At 43.4% G+C, this 12,088-nt stretch overlaps 1 protein-coding gene across 1 annotated transcript in view; it reads right to left on the reverse strand.

Moving 5' to 3' along the window:
• Nf1 (neurofibromin 1) overlaps positions 1-12,088 on the reverse strand; it is a 78,376-nt gene that overhangs the window by 53,035 nt on the left and 13,253 nt on the right. The window contains 12 exon segments of the mRNA XM_073092595.1: positions 230-346; positions 1,093-1,199; positions 1,880-1,988; positions 2,990-3,132; positions 3,728-3,899; positions 4,472-4,535; positions 4,991-5,090; positions 5,636-5,771; positions 6,197-6,296; positions 7,071-9,168; positions 9,874-10,057; positions 11,844-12,037. Of these exon segments, the coding sequence (XP_072948696.1) occupies positions 230-346; positions 1,093-1,199; positions 1,880-1,988; positions 2,990-3,132; positions 3,728-3,899; positions 4,472-4,535; positions 4,991-5,090; positions 5,636-5,771; positions 6,197-6,296; positions 7,071-9,168; positions 9,874-10,057; positions 11,844-12,037 (3,524 nt within the window).

The following is a 12,088-nucleotide window of genomic DNA, read 5'->3' on the forward strand; positions in this document are numbered from 1 at the left end:
ATTAAGAAATTCACAGAAATTTGGTTCCCTAGCCGCAAATCGAATGAATTCATTTTGAAGAAAAAAAACATACAACATAGTATTATTGTAGGATGAGTGTCACATAAAAAGACAAGTCTTGGTTATTTTATTCTAATTGTACCATTTAATTAAGTTAAGTATTTGTTTGCATGTAATTTGTGTGTTGCAAAGGTTCAACATAAAATAGTTTTGTTTGTAACAAACTGACTTGAGGAAGAGCTGGCTCTTGGCCTCCATGAGGTCGCCGCGGTCGGACTCCTCGGGCTGCAGCGGCAGCCCCTTCAGCAGCGCCGCCACCGCCTCCATGCACGCCTGGTCCAGCTCCCTGCGGAACACCACAACGCCACAGACTTAGCTACCAACTAAATTGAGATTCACTACATAGTTCACACAGGTTCACCACTTTACTTATCGAATTGCTTATTAATATAACAAGCGCTTATCGTTTTATTAAATAGAATATGGGGCCTATGTCCAGCAGTGGCCTAAATGGGCTGAAGATGGATAGAAATAGAATATAATAGTCTGTAATTTCTAACAATAATTTGAAGTTGATGACATGATGGAAGAAAAGCTCTTACTGACCGTTAAAATTGTGAGGTCAGAACCACAATCATCCACAAGATGTGGAGTAGTGAAGGAGCAGGCTCGTGTTGTATTGATAGGCGTGTTTATAGGTTGATGTCTTTATTAGTACTCTCTTAATACTAAGCTTAACCTAACTTATATAACTAGAAGTCACACTACACAGCTCCACATACTCTTTAAGCGTAACTTGACATTCTACTCGAAACTTTTAAGTGTGTTATGAAGTTTCTTAATTTTTCATATTAAATCATAATACCTAACGTAATCTAACCTAACCTAAAGATAAAATAGACATCAAGAAAATAGGACAATAGTCATCGTCGCCTATGGACATTTGCAACACCAGAGGAGTCGCCAATGCATCGCCGGCTTGAATATCATTTTTTACATTTTGAAGAGACCCATAGTAGCTCACTGGGAATACGTCAAGAAATTCCACTAAACATCTTATTTTTTAATTAATATATTTAATACATATATTACCTAGTAATAGATGATGCGTCGCCTCTCAACGGCGGTGCTATTTGATGGCTCGTGCCTAACACCCAATCCGTTACGTATTCCACCATTTTATTTCTGAATTTCATTTCCTGAAGAAAAAACACATTATAGGAATAGTATACAGGAAAAAATAAGAAATTAATGCTTTATAATATACTACCTAATAACACATAAGTCAAATAGATCTTATGTAATGTTAGAAATACTAAATGTTCGTAAGATTTTCTGGTTATTGAATATATTAAAACAATTAATTTTATTTAAATAAATACACTTATCGAGTAATACCAGTCAACTTTACATTTTTTAGTTAGTTTTGTATGGTAGATATTAATGAGCTTATTTCATTAAAAAATGGAAATATTTGTTCTTATACTCCTCAACTTAGTAAATATAAATAGCCAGTTCTAAAATTTATCCCCTTTACAAAAATCCATAATAAACTTGAAGGTGGTAGAACCCTTTGTGGTTCGACTCCGGCGGCACCACCGCCACACCTAGTTCTATCTTATAACAGCAATGTTAGGCGCTGCTGTGTTCCGTTTTGAAGAGTGTGGTAAGGGAGACAGACTTTTCCGAGGCGTTCCAACTTAGTCCTCAGGGGTAGCGCGGCACATTTGTGGCCGACCTCAGGTAGGAATATCTAATCCTATCTGGGGTTGATTACAGGTGTCCATGGGCGGCAGTAGCCACTTACCATCAGGTGGAGTGCATGCTCGTCTGCTACTTCTATATTATAAAAAAAAAGTAGTATAGAATCGTGTACTACCTGTCTGAAGGCTAGATCATCCCGCCGCCTCATCATGGCCTCTACGACTTGGCAAAGTTTCGTCTTGATGTGTATCGACAGCACCGTCATGTCTAAATGGCGAACGTATCTGTTGAAAGAGTATTAATCGATTGTTAATAAATGTAAGTGAGACATACTTATCGAGGGGTTTTAACTTAGTTCTCTGGAGCAGCAACGCATCTGTGGCCGATCTTAGGTTAGAAGAGACTAACCTTATCTGGGGTTGATTATAAACCTCCATGGAAAGCAGTAGCCACCCATGCTACACTTTGACTATCTTGCGTATCTTTGCGTATCTTGCTGAACAAACTTCTTTTTTAGATAAATGTAAAGCAAGATACTGGAGCTAATGCTTTATTATTTGTAAAAATGATGGCATTAAAACAACAGAATAATTATTATTAAAAAAAAAAGACAAACCCACTGAGAAGATCAGTTCGCGTTCCGATCCGGTAGTAGTTTAAGAAAAATATTGTACCTGATAATTTGTAAGTGCCGTCGTTGGCCTATACAAAATAAATATATTTCATTTCATTTCATGATACGGTTGACTTTTCACTTCTATATCATAAGAAAAGTATTGTTATGTGACTGATAATGTTATAAAAAGGTGATAGAATGCAAATGGTTCGAAAGACACGCCAATACCTGATCGATTTCAGGTAGAACCTGTTCTAAATGGACTTCTTACAGCTGTACATACGACAGTGACTTACCATCAGGTGGTAGAACCCTTTGTGGTTCGAGTCCAACGGCATCACCGTCACACCTATAATTCCTACCTCATAACAGCAGTGTCAAGCGCTTCTGTGTTCTGGTTTGAAGGGTGTGGTAAGAGACATACTTTTTGGAGGCGTTTCAGCTTAGTCTTTAAGGGTAGCGGTGCATCTGTGGCCGACCTCAGGTAGGAATATCTAATCCTATCTGGGGTTGATCACAGATGTCCATGGGTGGCAGTAGCCACTTACTATCAGGTGGACTGCATGCTCGTCTGCTACTCCTATATTATAAAAAAAAAAAACCACTGTAGTCGAACCACTGTTCTACCACCTTTAAAACCTTCCCATTTGCATCTTAAACGTCACTTACCTTACAATCGCCAGCATGAGACCCTCAATGGACGTAGTACTGAGGTGCTCTGAGGGTTGTCCACTTTTCTTGTTGTCCAAAATACTCTTCATTATGAAGATTGTGTGCTCCACGAATTGTGTGTTAATGTCCGTTAGGACCACCTGGTGAATAAATAAAAACTTCGATAATATTTTACGAATAAACTGAACATCATTTTGATTTTTTTATTAAATAATAAAATGTAAGTAGATCATGAAAGTATGATGAGGAAACTGGAACTAAGCCATGAGAAGATTATGAAAACAATATGAGAATATTATGAAAATACCATGAAAAATACTTAAAATAATAATTCATTAGAATAAACGAACGAATGAATTCAATAATTAGATTATAAGGAATACACCATGAGAAGCCTGAAATATCTAGGACTAAAAATAAATAAAATAAAAAAACGGAAAAGACCAGAAGCTTACTCCTTCAAATGTCTTGAAAGCTTTTGATAAATTTTATTTTTTTGTATTTAAGTTTTTTTTTATTTTTACCCATACCCACACTGACCGACTATCATTTTTACTCACACGAAAATTATCTCACAAAAACCTTTAATAGGATTTTTTTTTGCTTTCCGACTACTCTCAATATTTCTTATGTAATATAATTTGTTTTAACCGGCTTAAAAAAGAAGGAGGTTCTGTATTCGGCTGTATTGTTTATATGCATAAAAAACTAACAAAAAAATTGTAATGAACCCACCTGTTGCTGCTGATCGAAGAACTTGTCTACAACAGCCTTGATCTGATCGAAGAGTATCGGGTAGAGAGCTGGGGACATCTCGTTACCCACTAACTCCTTCACGTGGTTTTGGATCTGGGTTCCGAAGCGCTCGTTCGTGCAGAGAAGGAGACGTAACAGCTGGCCTAGGAATCTGGTTTGAAAGTTTTATGAGGGTAGATATGAAAAAAAATTACAATAGACGAAGGGTAGGTTTCAAAAACAAAGTTTACCAATGGGACGAAATTTTCGTTTTCTGAAAAAAATATGATGGTAGATTTGAATGATTGGCTAAGTGTGAGTGGAACTCACGGAAGGGGCCGTACCACCAAATTTTCATTTTTTTTTTAGTATTTGTTATCATAGCGCCTATAGAACTAAATGCATTGGCAAAAATTGAACTCTCTACTTATTAAGGCTTACTTGATAAAACGAAAACGTCCGAAAAATACAGCTTTGTATTTGTTTATTTTTAACCTTTTTTATTTTTTATATTTGTTGTTATAGATAGTACCATAATAGTATGGGTCCGGAGATAAAACCTTATGACAAACGGACAGACGGCAAAGTCTTAGTAATAGAATCCCATTTTACCTTGTGGATACGAAACACTAAAATCAATACAGAATATTTTTTGTACATAAAGAGGGTAGAATGAAAATTAAAAAAATATATATTATATTTGAGAAATGACAAGGATGAAGAAAATAAATAGATATTACTTACTGGGTAACCGGGCAGTACTGCACTTCTTGCGAACTATTCGCCAATACATTATATTTCCTTGCGTCTGTAACAAATGAATTGTGTTATAACAGTTCAAAGATATAATAATAACCCGATAGAATATAATAGATTTGTGAATTCAATTCGAATTTTGTAATATTATAAAATATCAACACACAAAATTCTGTATCTTTTTTTTTTAATGTTTGTCCTCACAGTTTAATATCAGAATATTTTACATCTTCTTTTCTTGTTTGGTATTTATAACACTGCTGTTAAAATCAAATCAAATTTATTGTGGAACATGGGTCCATGGTGCATGGTACAAACATATTTTGAGTCCAACATATTCCCGCCACAGGTGGGCATACAATAATTGTGCAGTAAAATATAAGTAGCAATCATTAAAAAAATATTAATTACAACAATAGAAAGTGAGTTATGTCCCGATGTGTTCTACAATTTACAAAACCTTTATATTAATAAGTTACACAACTTACATATACACATACAACTTACCGTGTAAGTTGGACCACACTGGCAGAGGTTTCCTTTGAAGACACACTCCACCCAATGCGCAGAGAAATGATGTGATGTTCGCCCATTCTTGTACTTGCATCTGTAAACATTTCATCATCATCATTTTCAACTTAATCATGATTTACGTAATTACTATAATCCATTGTTTTTTTAATTTTAGACACATAACTTTTTTCCGAATTAATGTTTTGGTAAGAGGAGTATTAAGGTAATCGTCCACCATATTGTCAGGTGTGGATCAGGTAACTTCACATATGTTTGAGTTTGTGGTAAGGACGATATAGTTTTCTGAAACATTCCAGCTTAGATAGCTATTCTATCTATATTAGGGTAGCGATTCATCTTTTATAATATAGAAGTACCAAACGAGCATGCAGTCTACACGATGGTAAGTTACTACTGCCGCCCAAAGAGATCTGTAAACAACTCCAGAAAGATTCGATTCCTTCCTCAGATCAACCACAGATGCGTCGCTACCCCTGAAGTCTAAACTGGAACGTTTCGGAAAATATATCCCTCTTACCACACCCTTCAAACCAGAACAAGCAAGCGCTTAACACTATTGTTACTAAAATAGGTATGGCGGTAGTTTGAAGATGGCATAACAATATATTTTTCAATTACCTCCAAATCATGTTCCGAGGAGGTAGGATGTTGTGAGACTCTTCGCTTGGCGGCCGTGCGGTGCAGGGGCTCCGGGGGCTCTTCGGGACCTCCCACGCCTTTGGGGTACTTCTGTAACAGCTTGCACAAGGAGTCCCTGGAATATAAGGATGGGTCAATATGGAATATAAAATAAAAAAAATGACATGAGTGCTATGGTCAAACAAAAATTTATGTTTAGTGATAATGTATATTGTAGTGATAATGTGGTTAGTGACGAAGACATATGTGATAGTAATGATGATGATGATGATGATGATGATGATGATGATGATGATGATGATGATGATGATGAGAATGGCTATGATAATAAACATCACTATAGAGTTAAGCAGTAGTAGATTATCGCAGGAATCATTTTAGAGACGATAATGACAATGATTGCAATTATGATGATACTTATGGTGAGGAAGAGAATTATAATAATGATAGCGATATTCACAATGAAGAACCTACATGTACCACATATGTACGTATAGGAGGAGATACGTATTACGATTATTAAAATACAAAAGTACCCACCAACATCGAAAGGTCTCCTCCCAGACCGGTTGAACACCATTCACACAATGTTCGATTTTTCTTAATAACGCCATTATCCGTTTTTGTAAAGCCGCTGAACCTGTTCAATAGAATTTATAATTAATTTAAAATAAAAGTATAGAAAATATAAGGTGTCAATGTTTTCGACGTCGGCGTTATTTTTGTTAATAAGTTTCTTAAATAATTATAATACTTACTATGAATATTCTTATAGTAGCAACCCCGTCCCATATCCTGACTAGCTGCTTGCAAAGATAATTAATTCGATATTATACAATAAAATACAATACATTTATATTATTAATCATTTAAATACGATATATTATATACGATTCATACGATATAAAAATATTGATTGATGAGGTTGGCAAATTGATGCTGCACATCGGGCGGCAAATTTACAGTCGCGGGCGGCGAATTTCTTCTATTGCCCAGACGGTAAATTCATCCTGAGCCTCGCCTGCGCCGGGACAAATTAATTCTACACCCCAGAGGGCATATTAAATTATGTCCCGGGCGGCAAATCGATCCTGCAACTGTGCGGCACATTGATCCTGCATTGTTCCTGCATTCCGGACGACAAACTCACACTGCCCTGGACGGCAAAGTGATCCAGCGCTCGAACGGTAAATTGACACTGCCGGGGACGGCTAATTGATGCTGCGTTCCAGGCGGATAAATAACACATTGGTGGCGAAAGAGCTGAGCTGAGAAGCTAGTAAAGGTGTGGTGTAAGAAGTCGGTGGTACAACTTAACAGTCGAAGGTGGTACAAATCAGTGGTACACCCACAGAACATCGCGACCGCGCCAATTCCGTGTGGATAGACCCTAGACACATGGCCAGTGACCCACCCGTGGTGAGCACGGTGGAGGTGTGCGCGATCTCCTGGAACACGGCGTAGTTGGGCAGCAGGCAGTGCACGGAGATCTCGTCGGGCCCGCAGCGGATGTCGGCCTCCTGGCACAGGATAGACCCTAGACACATGGCCAGTGACCCACCCGTGGTGAGCACGGTGGAGGTGTGCGCGATCTCCTGGAACACGGCGTAGTTGGGCAGCAGGCAGTGCACGGAGATCTCGTCGGGCCCGCAGCGGATGTCGGCCTCCTGGCACAGGATAGACCCTAGACACATGGCCAGTGACCCACCCGTGGTGAGCACGGTGGAGGTGTGCGCGATCTCCTGGAACACGGCGTAGTTGGGCAGCAGGCAGTGCACGGAGATCTCGTCGGGCCCGCAGCGGATGTCGGCCTCCTGGCACAGGATAGACCCTAGACACATGGCCAGTGACCCACCCGTGGTGAGCACGGTGGAGGTGTGCGCGATCTCCTGGAACACGGCGTAGTTGGGCAGCAGGCAGTGCACGGAGATCTCGTCGGGCCCGCAGCGGATGTCGGCCTCCTGGCACAGGATAGACCCTAGACACATGGCCAGTGACCCACCCGTGGTGAGCACGGTGGAGGTGTGCGCGATCTCCTGGAACACGGCGTAGTTGGGCAGCAGGCAGTGCACGGAGATCTCGTCGGGCCCGCAGCGGATGTCGGCCTCCTGGCACAGGATAGACCCTAGACACATGGCCAGTGACCCACCCGTGGTGAGCACGGTGGAGGTGTGCGCGATCTCCTGGAACACGGCGTAGTTGGGCAGCAGGCAGTGCACGGAGATCTCGTCGGGCCCGCAGCGGATGTCGGCCTCCTGGCACAGGATAGACCCTAGACACATGGCCAGTGACCCACCCGTGGTGAGCACGGTGGAGGTGTGCGCGATCTCCTGGAACACGGCGTAGTTGGGCAGCAGGCAGTGCACGGAGATCTCGTCGGGCCCGCAGCGGATGTCGGCCTCCTGGCACAGGATAGACCCTAGACACATGGCCAGTGACCCACCCGTGGTGAGCACGGTGGAGGTGTGCGCGATCTCCTGGAACACGGCGTAGTTGGGCAGCAGGCAGTGCACGGAGATCTCGTCGGGCCCGCAGCGGATGTCGGCCTCCTGGCACAGGATAGACCCTAGACACATGGCCAGTGACCCACCCGTGGTGAGCACGGTGGAGGTGTGCGCGATCTCCTGGAACACGGCGTAGTTGGGCAGCAGGCAGTGCACGGAGATCTCGTCGGGCCCGCAGCGGATGTCGGCCTCCTGGCACAGGATAGACCCTAGACACATGGCCAGTGACCCACCCGTGGTGAGCACGGTGGAGGTGTGCGCGATCTCCTGGAACACGGCGTAGTTGGGCAGCAGGCAGTGCACGGAGATCTCGTCGGGCCCGCAGCGGATGTCGGCCTCCTGGCACAGGATAGACCCTAGACACATGGCCAGTGACCCACCCGTGGTGAGCACGGTGGAGGTGTGCGCGATCTCCTGGAACACGGCGTAGTTGGGCAGCAGGCAGTGCACGGAGATCTCGTCGGGCCCGCAGCGGATGTCGGCCTCCTGGCACAGGATAGACCCTAGACACATGGCCAGTGACCCACCCGTGGTGAGCACGGTGGAGGTGTGCGCGATCTCCTGGAACACGGCGTAGTTGGGCAGCAGGCAGTGCACGGAGATCTCGTCGGGCCCGCAGCGGATGTCGGCCTCCTGGCACAGGATAGACCCTAGACACATGGCCAGTGACCCACCCGTGGTGAGCACGGTGGAGGTGTGCGCGATCTCCTGGAACACGGCGTAGTTGGGCAGCAGGCAGTGCACGGAGATCTCGTCGGGCCCGCAGCGGATGTCGGCCTCCTGGCACAGGATAGACCCTAGACACATGGCCAGTGACCCACCCGTGGTGAGCACGGTGGAGGTGTGCGCGATCTCCTGGAACACGGCGTAGTTGGGCAGCAGGCAGTGCACGGAGATCTCGTCGGGCCCGCAGCGGATGTCGGCCTCCTGGCACAGCAGCGCGAAGCACGACATCGCCACTAGGACCACGTCCGTGTCGATCGACCACAGGCACATGAAGAACACCACCTGGGATACGTACGTAAGCATAAAATAGACTGTATAGTTCGCGCCAAACTGCTAGTCCGCTCTGAATATAGAAATGAGTTGCGTCGCAATAGCAAATTTTAGATATTAGCGGGACTGCGACAGCTGCTTTCGCTCGCGGGTACATAGCACAGTTAGTGTACCCTTACGTTGCTACGGAGTATATGCTTGTGGTTTTGTTCCATCGTATGTTCCTCTGACTACACCTGCGCGCAACAATTTCAGAGCGGACTAGCAGTTTGGCGCGGACTATACCTTTCAGTTGAAAAAAAACAAAAATATATTATATATGATTTAACGTTTGGCAAAAGCCCCATTATAGTATACCATAGTATTTTGAAGGTAGTAGAAACCCTTTGTGGTTCGACTCTGGCGGCCCCACCGCCACAACTATTTCTGCCTCATGACAGCAGTGTTAAGCGTTGCTGTGTTTGAAAGATGTAATACAGAAGACATACTTTTCTGAGGCATTCCTTAGCTGAGCTTAGCGTAGCGGCGCATCTGTGGCCGACCTCAGGTAGGAATCTAATCTTATCTGGAATTGATTATTGATGTCCATGGGCGGCATTAGCTACTTACCATCAAGACTGCATATTCGTCTGCTACTTTCGTATAATGTAAGAAATCTCACTATTTTGTACCAATAACTCCTTTTTACCCTTCCACTTACCCCATTTAACCCCTTACCTCAAGTTTAATATGCGCCTGCTTGCATATAGGCACGTGGCACCCAACGTTGGCGTACTCCTTGTGGCTCGCGAGGAACTGGTTCCTGCAGGTGAGCACGTCCCGCAGCCAGCGGAGCACCTCGCGGTAGTTGCCGATCTGCCGCTGGATCAGCTTCTGGCTGATGTTGTACAGCACCTGCGAGCTGCCGGGCGGGGACCCTTGGTGAGACGAGTGTGGTGCGAGAGGAACGGTCAAGCGCGAGTCCGACTGACTAAATGACGTCATCGACAACTTTCCAGACAGGACAAAAACGAAAAATTGACAAAAATGGCAAATTGACACAAAAACCCCCGCAAAGTGTTTATCGCATTTGCGAATTGAAAACTGCCAAGAGTGAGTCGGGCTCGCACAGTAACGTTAAAATCCTCGTTATCAAGGAGACCCTAGAAAGTCTAAACTTTGAGTCTTCTGGCTGATGTTGTACAGCACCTGCGAGCTGCCGGGCGGGGACCCTTCGTGAGACACGAGTGTGAGGTGAGATAGGGTCAAGCGCGAGTCGGATTGACGAAGTGACGTCACTGAGAGACTTGATCAAACATAAGTATAGTGCGCGAGCAACGGTCCAGCGCGAGTCGGATTGACGAAGTGACGTCACTGAAAAGACTTTTGAGATAAAACATAAAAATTGTTAAAAATGGCAAATATGACAAGAAAAGTCTCGAAAAGTGTTTGTCGTATTTGCGAATTGAAAACTGACACGACAGAATCGGGCTTGCACACTAACATTAGAATTTAAGTTATCAAAATAAGCCTAGAAAGTCTCTATGAGGTGAGAATAATTAGTATGACATTTAACTAGTGTACAATAATGCCACGTGTTATAGCGTCTCAATCATAAGTATAATGCGCGAGGAATGGTCAAGCAAGAGTCGGATTGATGAAGTGCCGTCATTAACAACATTTTGGTACCAAAATAATGACAAAAATAAATCAAACTGACACATATGACATGAAAACCCCTGCAAAGCGTTCATCGCATTCGCGAATTGAAAACTGCCAAGAGTGAGTCGGGCTCGTCCACTATAATTAAATTTCTAGTCGTCGAATAATTTAAGATAATTCTTTGATCAATATACAGAATCTTTAAGCTAGGAAAAACGAAGAATAGCTAGATAGTGTGACATAAACAATGAAGCGTGTTGTGACGTCACAATCGGTCAAGTGCGAGCGGGGCTGGTGATTCTTAAAAAAATGTCCTCAAAAGTGTGTGGAACTGTAGCAATTCGCATTTGTCCAGCGCGGAGGACTAAATCCCTCTCACTTCAAGAGGACATTGGGGCTTAACAGTGGGACAGTCATAGATTCACGACGACATTTTTCGTATAAAGCAAGTGTTTTGCAAGAAAATACGATTATTTTCAGAATTGCTGCATGTTGCCATACTTAATACATTTAACTATTAAAATGTGTTCTAGATTCGACCATGGAAATAGAATATGAGACCAATTTGCCTATTTATTTATATAGGAAACAAATGAATACATAGTATCATTTATTAAATCTTAAAAATAATACATAAATCAGACAAGTTTCCACTTAGTATGATGTTACTTACACATGTATTATGCATACTAAAATTCAGATCAATTTTGAGGTGGTAGAACCCTTTGTGGTTCGACTCCGGCGGCACCACCGCCACACCTATTTCTGCGTCAAAACAGTAGTGTTAAGGGCTGTTGTGTTCCGGTTTGAAGTGTGGTAAGGGAGACATACTTTTCCGAGGCGTTCCAGCTTAGTCCTCACGGGTAGCGGCGCATCTGTGGCCGACCTCAGGTAGGAATATCTAATCCTATCTGGGGTTGATTACAGATGTCTATGGGCGGCAGTAGCCACTTACTATCAGGTGGACTGCATGCTCGTCTGCTACTCTTATATTATAAAAAAAGGTATGACCTATTCGACAGTCTCTAAAGTTCCCCACAACATACCTGATATCCCAGAAGGTATTCAGCGGCGCCTCAGGATTCCACATGTGCACTCTATCCGGGCGATGTAGTGCTAGGAGCGCATCCATCGCCTCCTGGGCGATCTCGCCCATGCCCGTGTGGTGGACCAACGAGACCAGGCCGTTGATCAGCTCCGTGGTAGACGACTGGATCTCCACGCCGGAGCGGCCTGGGTTCTGTGGGGTAATGTTAAAACCAAAACATTTAGCTGGAGCGGCCTGGGTTCT

This window comes from Epargyreus clarus, unplaced genomic scaffold, assembly GCF_041222505.1.
Source record: "Epargyreus clarus isolate Ecla_fem2 unplaced genomic scaffold, WU_Ecla_fem_2.2 ptg000036l, whole genome shotgun sequence".
NCBI lineage: Eukaryota > Metazoa > Arthropoda > Insecta > Lepidoptera > Hesperiidae > Epargyreus > Epargyreus clarus.